General features: G+C 46.6%; 1 protein-coding gene across 1 annotated transcript in view; it reads left to right on the top strand.

Moving 5' to 3' along the window:
- Positions 1–6,804: 6,804 nt before the first annotated feature.
- ASXL1 (ASXL transcriptional regulator 1) overlaps positions 6,805–12,379 on the top strand; it is a 68,425-nt gene continuing 62,850 nt past the window's right edge. Inside the window, exon 1 of the mRNA XM_082358805.1 lies at positions 6,805–7,369. Coding sequence (XP_082214931.1) covers positions 7,313–7,369 — 57 coding nt within the window. The 5' untranslated portion in view covers positions 6,805–7,312. The remainder of the gene's footprint in view (positions 7,370–12,379) is intronic.

Genomic DNA, 12,379 nt, shown 5'->3' with positions numbered 1-12,379 from the left:
AAATAGGCCCACAGTCCCTGACCTTATCTGGCTGACAGTCTAATTGGGGAGCAGACATTGAGCAAGTCATTATTAATGTCAAGAGTGAATTATATTTTTCCTCATTACATTTTGAAGGAAGCTTTGGATGCTATGGGAGTGTAAAGGACTTAGTGAGTATAGGGCAGCAGAGAAAGCCTTGCCGAAGAAATATTCAAGGAGGAGTCTGGGGCGACTCTGCACCCGTCTTGCTCCCCCTCCACTGCAGACCAGTGTTAGCACCCAGTCCTGCTTGAACGTATCCATTCAGCAAACAAAGAGCATCTGCTCTGTGTCAGGCCCTGTGCTGTTGGGTCTGGGACCACAGGGTTGGGTAAGAGTCAGTATCTGAGCTCAAATCAGAGTTCTGTTGATTCCTGGTAGTTACAGGAGGCAATCAAAACTCCTCAGCCTGGGGATCTACCTCCTGTCCCTCCCTTATGCCCCTACTAGGCCCCAGCCCACCTTTCTGCCCTTGGGTCCTCCTGCCCCACTGGACTGCTGGCCCCTCCCCAACTGAACACACTTGTACTTTCACACACACGTGGAGGCTGCCACCCCCTTCCCCCATCAAACTCACTGTCACTTCTACCTAGAACTCCCCTGAGCCACTCCTTTTTCCTCTGGGCCTTCAAGAACCAGGGAATCACCAGCTCTGTGAAGTCCGCCCTCCCAGCGTTTGTTACTTCATCCTTGTCCAAAATTGATGGTGGGTCTTAAGAATGTGTATAGTTATTTGTTTCCATGTCTGTGATCCCAGTAGACCAGGGCGCCCTCAGAGTCAGTGACCTTGTCTTTGTCTCTTTGGTGGGAACTAGGACGCAGTGGATAACTTAGGAACTGCCATTAAAATAGGGTAAGAGAAATGCAACTTCTATAATTAGAGGGGAAGGGTACAGAAGTTAGAGAAGGGATGGGATTACTTAGCTTAGAGCAGTGGTTCTGAACCTAGGGCTCCGGGATCATAGGAGCAAGGTGGCAAAGAGTGTGAGGTATGTGCAAAGTTAGGTTACTTGGGTTTCAACCCTGGCTCTGGCATAGAGTAGCTCCACAAGTTGGGACAAGTGGTTTTATTTCTCTGAGCCTTTGAGAAAAGGGGGAGTACTACTGTTACTAGCATTACTATATTGGCTTCAGGGGGTCTGGGCACACCCTGAAATGCTATAAAGAATTTTGTATAAATAGGTGTAAGTAAAGTTTTTCCAGAAAGAGGGTCCCTTGATTTTCAGCAGCTTTCACAGAATGTACAAACTAAGCAGAAGGGAGGCACTGTCTTTCTCAGTTGTCTAGTTCTGTGTAACAGATTACCTGAGAACTTAGTGACTTAAAACAATAAACATTATCTCACACAGTTCCCAGGAGCAGCATATTTGGGTGATTCTGGCTCTGGATCTCTTATGAGGTTGATCTCTCAAGATGTTAGCCAGGGCTGAAGTCATTTGAAAGCTTGTCTGGGGCTACTGGCCGTGTAGACATCACCTCTCCATATGGCTGCTTGAGTGTCCTCACGACTGGGTGCCTGGCCTCCCCCAGAGCCTGTGATCTAAGAGAACAAGGCAGAAGCTGCAGTGTCTTTTATGATCTAGCCCCAGAAGCCACACATGGTCATTTGCAAAATATCCTATTGGTTCCATAGTTCAGCCCTATTTCAAAGTGGGAGGGGACTAAAAAGGATTTGAATGTCAGGGCTGGGAATCATGTGGTGGGGGGCATTTTGGAGGCTGGCTACCACAGTGCCTTAGAAGGAATTTGGAATGAGGAGTTTTAAGTTTAAATCTCGACTCCAACAACTAATTGTGCGATCTTGGGGAAAGCGCCTTTGCTTTACTGGCCCTGCCGATTTTCTTACTCAGCTCACATGGTGGGTTGTGATATTCAAGAGTTAAGGCCTGTGAAAGCCATTTATCCAGACCCTCAACTTCACATTCAGTTATTAGCAATCATTAAAGATGAGGGGGGACAAAAGCCATTTGAGGCAGTGTGTAAGTTAATGTTTTCAGTATAAAAAATTGAAAATGAAGAAACAACTCAATTTCATCAAATTAGCACCACTCTTTAAAAATTTTGGTGTTTAAATGCACTTTAAAGTTTCTTTTCCTTCTTCACAGAGAAGGAATAGAGGAAATGTCTTAAATTGAGACGAGGAAGATTTATGGTAGATGAGTACATCTCACTGGCATTAAGAGAGATTGAAAATTGGGATGGGCTCCTTAGTGGGGTCCTGAAATCTCCACCTGAAAACCTTAAAGAATCAGGCAGAGGGCTGTTATTATCTATACTTTTAGGAAAAACTAGCTCAGGTCATCCTTTGAGGCCATTTGGGAGGGGATTCCACAAATCTTTTTAAGTAAAATGAAAAGAAGTATTATTAAAGGTGTTCTCACACTGTTAAGCATTAAAATCTATTTTTTTCATCATACTCAAATGAGTATGAGTAGCACATACTCATTCTAGAAGATTTGGAGACTACAGACAAGTGTAAAGAAGTGAAAAACATTATATCTGCCACCTTAATCTAAATGCTTTGTTTTGTGGTTTAGATGAAAAATAATTTTTTTCAATTAAAAAAATGTAATACTTTGTAGGAAATACCCTCCCCCCAAATTGGCTGTAGTCTCACAAACCAGAAGTAACCATTATTAACATTTTGGTGGCGTAAAATGGGATTTAAACACTTTTTCAGCCTCATGGGAGACTAAAAAACAGGAATGGATTTAAGTGATGGTGAATGGCAGGTAAGCTGAGTTAGGGCTGCCCATCACGTGGGCAGATTCTGTGCCTAACAACCACAGTGAGGTGAGGAGGTCTCCACCCCTAAGCATCTTTACAACTCGCATAGGTCTGTTTGGGTGAATCCTGCCTCACTGTTTACCAATTCTGCCTGGGCAGGTTCGAAATACTGGATGGGGCTCATTCCATGGGAAATTAGTAGTTAGGGACTTTGTCCAATAAAGTAATTATTGAGTAAAGTCATCCAGATTGAGTGCCTACCATGTGCCAAGACTGTGCCAGATGTTGGTGTGATGATGACCCCAAGAAGATGCTAACAAGAGCACAGACGTTAGACCAAAAATCATACAAGGAAATGAAATGTGGGAGGTACCAGGAGAGGTGCACATTTGTGGATCATCTGCTACACTGGAAGTTTAGCAGATGTGATCTCACTGGGACCTGAGGGAGGTAATTTGACCGCTCTGAACCTCAACTTCATTTGAAAATGGGGACAGAGTCACTGGGAGAGAACATTCGTTAGTGTGGCAAACTCTGTTTCAGGGTTCACTGAAGGTTCACTGAAGTATAAAAATGAGGCACTTTTTACACTTCAGACTCTAAACCTTCTCGGTGGCAAAGAGAGCTGGCCTTCAGTGAGTCTACTGTGTTCACGGTGTTTTACAAAGGTCCCATTTAATCCCAATTCCACCCTTTGGGTTTATGTACCCCATTGTCTAAATTGATGGCTCTGAGTCACTGGGAGTTTTCATAACTTGACCAAGACCACACAGCTGGAGAATGACTGCAAGAAGATTCAAACCCAGGCCTGCTGAAGTCCAAAGCCAGTGGCAATGCATTATCTCATAGTGAGGTTTCAGGGGTATATGTGTCCTTTTGGGAATGCTTGGGTCTGCTGGTGGTGTGTTTGTTATTCAGATTCCTGAATGTGTGCTTCGCTCATAACTGTGCAGTTTGAAAACACTGACTCACCCCCAAACAGGGCAGGTTGAATATCAGTCCCGTTTATCTTATACTGCCCTGTGGCACCTGTGTGACTTCAAACAAATTTTGTAATAAAAGCACTGTGATTGGGGCTTCCCTGGTGGCGCAGTGGTTGAGAGTCTGCCTGCCAATGCAGGGGATACGGGTTCGAGCCCTGGTCTGGGAAGATCCCACATGCCACGGAGCAACTGGGCCCGTGAGCCACAATTACTGAGCCTGCGCGTCTGGAGCCTGTGCTCTGCAACAAGAGAGGCCACGATGGTGAGAGGCCCGCGCACCGCGATGAAGAGTGGCCCCCACTTGCCACAGCTAGAGAAAGCCCTCGCACAGAAACAAAGACCCAACACAGCCATAAATAAATAAATAAATAAATTTAATACTTGCTACTCTAACTAGCTCCTCTGACATCTCTCTGTATTCACTATAAAAATAAAATAAAAATAAAAGCACTGTGATTAAAAAAAGAAAAACACACACCAAAAAAATGTATAGGTTTGTCTTTGGTGCTTGTGACAAGAGAATATACTCATGAGTGCCATTAACTTTAAAAATGACAGCTATTTAAGGTTTAGTGACTAAAGCCAATTTTCTACCACATCTTGTATAGTCCTCTGAACATACTCTTTTCACACTTAACTATGATGTTGTCATTAGTTTCCATTTGATTCTGCAAGGGCAGAGACCTTCAAACATTCACATCTGGATTCCCCCATGGCTTGACCCAACTGAGAGCCAGGCAGAATTGGCTGAAAAACTTAAAGGCGTTTCCACGGTGCCTGCCTGGATTAGCTTTCTTTTGCTACTGTAAAAAGTTACCAGATTTAGTGGCTTAAAACCTTCTGTCTCACACTTTCTATGGGTCAGAAGTCTGGACTGTGTGGCTCAGCTGGTTCTCGGATGCGGCTAAAATCAAGGTGTTAGCAGGACTGGACTCCTCTCTGCAGATTCCGGGGTTGGGGTGGGGAGAACCTGCTTCCAAGCTCAGTCAGGTTGTGAAAGCTCAGTCCCATGAGGCCGCAGGACTGAGGTCCCATTACTTGCTGACAGGGCTTGTTCTCAGCTTCTAAAGGCTGCCTACATTCCCTGGCTCATGGCCCCTTTATCAACAGTGGGTTGAGTTCCTCTCGAGCTTCGAATCTGATTCTTCTCCTGCCTCTTCTCTCCAAAGCATCTCTTTTGCATTCCTCTTCTGCTTTTTAAGGGTCCATGTGATTACACTGGGTCCACCCTGATAATCCAGGATAATCTCCCTATTTTATGGTCCTTAATTCCATCTGCAATGTCCCTTTTGCCATGGAATGTAACATATTCACAGGTTCCAGGGACTAGGGCATAGATAGTTTTCATTTTTGGGGGGGGAGGGGGCGAGGAGGACGTTATTCTGCCAACCACAGTGCCTGTACTAAACATGATAATTTTAGAATGAATCTTCTCTAGTGACTCCTTGGAGGTCAGAGGGATGTGAAGCTACTCAAGAAGAAAACATTTGAAACAAGCCAAATGACTTGTCAAAGGTCACTGTGTCTGCTGTAGATTAAACCACCACCACCACCACCACCCCTTTGTGAAAAATCAGGTCAAACAATTTTTTGGTCGTGGAGGTGGGGTTCTTCCTTTCCCCCTCTTGGGGTTAAGTTAGAAGGGGACAGAAGATTTAAAAACATGCCTATTTCACCTTCTACAGTCTATTCACTTTGCAGGGTTTTGTTTATTGGACGTGAAAGTCTTCTGGGTGACGAGCATTAGAAGCAGGAGCACTGAACTCCGTGATGTTAGGCTTTGGCAGCACGTGTTGATCTTCCCTAAGCACTGTGCTAACACCAGGGAGTGGAGGGTGTGCTTCCTCACCCTGGGAAAACTTTCAAATGTGGCCATTGACCCTTCCTCCCTAATTTTAAAGAACTGGCCACTACCCAGTTTAGGACTGATGCTAGGAATGTTTCTGGATGTTGATTGATTCAACAAATAGGCACAGAAAACCTATGTGTTGGGTACTCTGAACCTCATTTCATTTCATGCTCTGCAACCAAGGCTCAGAGAGGGTAAGTACAGTGCCCATTGCCCCTCAGCTGGTACCAATTATTAAACACTTGCTTTATGTCAGGAGCCAAATTATATGGACCTAATGTCATGGTCCCCCTTCACACCCTCTTCCAACCTGCCAGGTGTTTTATGTTGATTTTAATCTCAATAATGCTGTGAGGTATTAGGCTGATAGCCATGGAGTGGCTTAGCCAGGATTCCGGTCTAGGTCCGTTTGACTCCAGGTTCTGTGTTCCCTTCAGGGTATTGCCTCTAAAAAGGCCTCAGGTGCATTCCGGTATGTCCCCAAAGTCCAAGTTCTTCACACAACCCATAATCGTATCACCAAGTTCACCAGGTGGCATGAACGCTGTAGGCTGCGTGTGCAGCTTCTGCAAATACAGCTTCTGCAAATACATAGCGGCATGAAAGCACAGGAGGAAATGGGGAACTGTCTAGGTTCATCAATCGTGAAATAACCGTTTTACTGGTATGAGTATCTTTTTGTCTCATTATTATGCGGCAGTGAGTCATTTAGGGGAGGACCAAAAGGGAAAGTCCTGTCTCTTGTTACCTACAAGAAGTGTCAGTGAAAACCGCTCAGGCGGAGAGAGGCACAAAGTGGGCGCTGGAAGTCGAGCTACCAGTTCTCGATCCCCACCTTTACCCGCGTGGCGGCCCCAAGGCGAGAAGCGCCGAAGGGGTTAAACAGAGCTCAGGGTGGTGGGGCACAGGGCCACCGCCCCTTCCCAGCATCGCCTCCCAGAATGCCTCAGGCCCCCAGCCAGTTCCCGCACCTCGCGAGACTCCGCCCAGCCCCTTTCCCGAACGACTGTCCTGCCCCCTTCCTTATCGAGCTCTGCGCGGGGCAGAGGAAGGGAGGGGAGGGCGGAAAAGACGGGCCGCGGGGCACGCTGGGAAGTGTGGTCCAAGAGTTTCACTCAGCCATATTCTTCCGGAGCGGGGGTGGCCAGAGAGGCAGCCGGGACTACGACTCCCAGCCGCCCTTTCGGTTTGTTTTTGTTCAAAAAAAAAAAACCCCACACTCCCCCTCCTCACTCTTCACACACACTCACACACACCCACGGCAGACACGCACACACCCGGGCGCCGAAGGGAAAGCCGCGTCTCGCCTTCCCGCCCCGCCGCCAGTCCGGTCTTGGCCTCGCAGCAGAGCGGGAAAGCGGAGGCCGGAGCCGTGACCTCTGACCCCGTGGTTATGCGGAGCCGCCGCATTCCTTAGCGATCGCGGGGATACCTCCTTCTCCTTCGCCGCTGCTGCCGCCGCCGCGGGCAACTGACGCAGCGCGGGCGCGTGGAGCCGCCACCCCTCCCCCACCGCCGCCCTCGCGCCGGGTCTAGCGCCAGCCGGTCCCCGCGCGCCCGCCCCCTCTCCCCGGCCGCACCCGACTTCTCGCGCGCCGCCGCCGCCACGCGCCCCCCGCCGCCGCCACCGCCGCCGCCGCCGCCGCCCCAGCCCCGCGCCGCCGCCCCAGCCCGCCCCGCCCGGAGGTCCCGCGTGGAGCCGCCGCCGCCGCCGCCGCCGGGGAGGAGGAGGATGAAGGACAAACAGAAGAGGAAGAAGGAGCGCACGTGGGCAGAGGCCGCGCGCCTGGTGAGGCGGGCCGCCGAGGGGGGCTCGATGGGGGGCGTGGGGGGTTGGCTCGCCGAGCACCCCCCACTGGGAGGGGGGAGGGGCGAAGCCCTGCCCACTGTAGCAGGGGGCGGGCCACCCTTCCTGCTGGAAAGGGACAATCCCCCAAGGCGTTGGGTGGGGAGAGGTCCCCCGCCGGGTCGGAGGTGGCGCCTTTTTCTGCACGTCCCCCCTCTAAATTCCTGCGGAGGGGTCGAGCTGGCAGGCCGGCTCCTCCCCCTCCGGGCGGCGGGGCCCCCGCCTCCCCTCCCCCACTATTTGGCAGCTTCTAGGGGGTCTGGGGAAGCTTCGTTTATGCACTCGGGGGAGTTAGGTTTCCGGGAAGGGTCGGAAGCTCCTCCCTCGCTTCCTGGTGGGCAGTGGGGTGGTGCGTTTGACTCCAGGGGTTGGAAAGAGCCCCCAGTTTCAAGGACGCGAGTGGCATTTTGAGCTTTCGCAATCTAAACCAGGTGTGTGGAGGGAAGCAAATGCTTACTCCCAGCTTGAACCCTGAGCCTTGGTTCTCAAACTTTAGTGTCCTGTGGGGACACCTGGGGAGGTTGTTAGGAATGCTCATCCTAGGGCCCTACTTAAGACCTACTGAGTCTGAGATTCTGGAGTAGAGCTTGAATATCTTCATTTTAACCAGCTTCTCGGGTTGGTTGTAAAGCAGGTGGCCCACGTACCACACTTCTGAGATTCTGCTGACCGGACTTCACAAGCTAGACTGGAAATAGGCACTCTGCAGAGAACTAACTACACTTTGCAAAGAATGTATGCGTGTGTTCTCTATTCCTTAGTGTTCTGGTGCATGTATACATGAAGTGTTGGGCAAAGACCAAGTGTCTCTGAAGATAATGCTCAGTGAGGACTTAGCAAAGGAGAGAGTAATTTGAGTATTTGAAGCTGCCTGGTAATGGGGGTTGTGAATTTTCTGTTCTTAAAGTGTCAGAGGACTTGCAAGTGAAATATATATTCCTTTTGGATTTGCACCCAGAAAGCTAAGACACTTTGAGACATGTTCTCATAAAATCTTGCTGATGACAATAGTAACAGGTTATGCTTGTCTCAGAGATGTCACTTTCTCATAACTGTCATAAAGCAGGGTTATAGTGCAGATAGTATACTTGTCTCATGACACCCTGTAGTTTATATGTAATTGCTGTAATTCACTTTTAATGATGAATGAAGCTCAACCTTCTAATCTTTCATTTTATTGGGAAGTAGGGTTCCTGCCTCAAAGGTGTTGTGCAAAAAAAGACAAATATGTGTTGGAGGTTTTTACAAATCTTTGGTACACCTTTTTCTTTCTTGGAGCCTGTAAAACTCAGTTATTGACTTAAAAGAACTAACACTGGTTTTTAGGAGAAATTAAACTGGTGTACCTGATCATCTTCCCCAGGCATTTGTTCCCCAAGAAACAGAAGTAGCAATTAGTTTGTATGCTGAAGTTTTGTGCTTCAGTTAATTTGTTTGGTTTGGCATATGAAATTTGAAGATTTTGAAGTACAATACTTTTTGCAGGTTCAGTCAGATTTGGAAGCTTTGGTTAGCTTTCAGGATCTCTTGGTAGTTTCAGGATTTCTCCATTGTTGCTTTACCTGGGAACAAATTTAGGCCTGAAGGAGAGTAGAGGAGAGCCAAAAGGACATGCTCTCTTTCTTCTGGAGGTTGAGTCTGTTCATTGAAATTCTCCTCTGAGTTTCTGTTCTGCAGGTGTTTATGACTTTGGGCACCAAAAGGAAATTTGCTTGCCAGAGTTTTACTTGTTAGAGGTAGGTGAAAGTACCTTTAAATCCTGTGTTATTTATGTCTTGACGGAGTTCTAAAGTCTGCTCGTCTCAAAGCTTTGTTGGCTCTTCCTAGTTGAAAGTCTCTAGGAATTTGGGGTCCACTCTTAAGCCTCTTTAGTTTCTTGAATTTACTGTGATCTGCACTCCAGTATCTAGGTTGCTATTTCTGTTTTATCGTTGGCTCAACTCATGCCAGATTATCCCAGTAAGTTCTTTCTCTTCTTTTACTTCTGTGGTTCTTCATTAAAAAATAGTAAATCCTACTTGGAATTACTTGTGGTGCTCTTAAACACATGAAAGATGACTTGTGGGAATATGGTGTGTAGTTTTGCCTGTCTTTTATTGTTTTTTGTTTAGAATTTTCTGTCCCTTTGGATGGGACTAGTTGGTGAGCAAGGGGGAACTTTTAGAGTTCTCTCCTCATTTGGGGAAAAAAAAATTGTTGTAACAAACCAAGTGGTGGAGAGTTGTGAGCGCTTATACTGGCTAGAGAAAAGCTTGACTCCAGTGAGCTATAATGGTAGGGCAGTAGATTAGATCTAATTACTCTTTGGACAGGTGAATTTGGAGTGCTTGCAGTGGTGATCAGATGCACTTGCTTGGGGGCAGTTTCATATTGCTCCCGACCTTGCTCACATTGGTGGCTAAAGTGATACCAGGAACCCTTTTAAAACTATTTTGGTAGGAAAGAAGAGACTTCTGGACAATTTCAGTAGTGTAGTAAGCCCCAGGAGGTTGATTTTTGCAGCTGTTAATTATGTTGTTGAGAAGCAGATATTCTTCTTTCAAACATTTTGTAGTCTTGTTTTTCCTAGATGTAGGAGGTAGACTTTTGGGGGTTGGGTGGGTATAAATCCTCCTACTTGTTAGGAACAATTTGTTTGGGAGAAATAGCTGAGTGGATTTCCCTTTAGATTGAATGCCCTTAAATGGATTCTCCCTGGCTTTGAGAAACTCTTCATTGCATGCTTTATCTTTCACTTTGATTCATGACTGACCATTCTTACATCAAACATTTTTTTCCCTTTGAAGTTGGAGAAGAGATACTTTTTTTTTTTTTTTAAGTGTGCTTTAGAAAGACAGACTAGGGATAGAACACTGCTGAATTGTCTTTATACTAAAAGCCCGAGGCATATACAGTTTTAATAAAAGTGAAAACTTTGTATCTTTTGATCTAACTTCCCTTTAGAGATTTTGTTTCCTCTCTCTTAGATTCTCAGGCTCTTCCTGACTGCTGTTTAAATAATTGGTAGCTAATTTTTCAGAGTCATGCTTCTTTAAAAAAAAAAAAAAAAAAAATTAGCATACAAAAATTCACTAGCTTAGCTTACAATTAGTATCAAAGAAGTTATATCTGTGGCAGTGAACATTAGTAGCTTGTATTGTGGGTTTGTTCAAGTCAACACTGCTTAACTTGGCACTTAGGTTCTTGGAATACAGAGATGGATAAGGTTTGCCCCTTGAGGAGCTTATGGTTTTTCTGGGGATGGAGAAGGTCCAGACAGGTGAATAGAATTTCATTACAGGCATGGTAAGTGCCATCATAGATGTATAAATGGTAATAGACATCCTGGTTCCTGCTCATTGTCTAAGCATAATTATGAATAGCTCCTCCTTTTACTCTCAAGTGTCCTGCTTTGGAAGATAAATTATCAGTGTTGTGCAACTATGGGGCACTGAAAAGAGACATTGAACTGTCTGGCAGAGAGCAGAGAAGGCTTCCTGGAGGAAGGTGATTTCCGAACTGAATCTTGAAGGGTCAGTGGGAGTTAGGCCTGTCACAGAGGACGTAAGCAGGAGCTGGTAACAAAAAATAGGAGTGTGTGTGTTTATTTGCAGGGTGGAGAGTGTGGGAACTGGGTAGAACTACATATAGTTATTGGAACATAAAGTTTGTGGAGTATCAGAGAGACAGGCAGAGATCAGATTGTGAGGGCCTTGTACGCCAGGCCAGCACACACCTACTTTGTGCCAGGCACTGTAAGCACTCATACATTATCTCTAATCTCTACAGCAACTCTGAGAGGAAGATCTCAGCATCCTTCCTTCACAAACGAAGGAGCCTAGGCTTAGGGTGGGTAGGTAACTTGCCCAAGTTTAGAAGACCAGAATTTGAATTCCTTAGAACCAGGTCTGTCTGGTTCTAAAGCCTGTGCTTTTCCAGTGGGCTAGTGGTCTCTCTGGAAACTTCAGCTTTCGCTGTATATAATTAGGTTGCTGTTGAAGGACTTTAAAGTGGGAAAGTGATGAGGGCAGGTTTATTTTGTTGGACTGAACTGGGGCTATAGCAGGGTAAGTTCTGCAAAAACGGGGATTTGGTCTTTTTTTACTGGTGAATTTTTAGAATTGTCCCTAGCACAAAGTGAGTATTTCACGTATTTGTTGAATGAAGGATGGCAGCGGAGTACGAGTGAATTTGAGGAAAGCAGGGCTGGTTGCAGGGATGTTAGCGAAAACGCTATTGTGTCAGGTCGGGTCAGAAACTGGTGGTGGGGACTGGGGGACAGGTGAGAGTGAAGGGTGATGCCTGGGTTTCTGAATTAGGTGATGAGACAGGCTGCCGACCAACGAGAGGAATGTTAGAAGGGGGGGGATGAATTAGAGTAGGTGAGCACGTGGGACGTCCAGTACAGAACTGAGTATTTGGAGTCTGAAGCTTGGGGAGCAGTCTGCAGTCCAGGCTAGAGGTAGAGATTTGGGAGTTATTAGAATTTGGGTAGTAGTTGAAACTGTGAGAGATGATAATGACGCCCAAGGAGAATGTAAAAACTGAACAGAGAGAGGCTAAGAATGGGACCATGGTAGACAGAGGTTTTATTTCAGCAGCTACTCCTCCAAAACTTGACTTCCTTTAGTGCTCAGGGTTCATGTTCTTCCACAGAGAGAACCTTCGCAGCAGTCCTGTCGGGCTTCTGGCTGTACATTTTACTTGTGACAGAGCAGTACAGTACTTCGTTGTTACGGTTGTTAAATGACTGCAAGATGTTGGTGTGGTTTGGAGTAACCTCAGCAGCTGCACTGGTAGAGATGGTACAGAGATATTGACAGCCTCTCTTTTTTCCTCCCTGAGAAGAATAACATTTCTAAAACAACTCAGCTTCTTCAAGTGAGAGAGCTCCGGCTGCTCACTATGACCTTACTGCCAGGACTTAGTTATAGATGTCGCTAACATAAGTGGGATGTTCCATTTCTCATTGTT

This window comes from Balaenoptera borealis (genome assembly GCF_965194805.1).
Source record: "Balaenoptera borealis genome assembly, chromosome: 16".
Taxonomy (NCBI): domain Eukaryota; kingdom Metazoa; phylum Chordata; class Mammalia; order Artiodactyla; family Balaenopteridae; genus Balaenoptera; species Balaenoptera borealis.
Note: the sequence above shows the minus strand (reverse complement) of the source record. Positions and strands in the feature narration are given on the sequence as shown.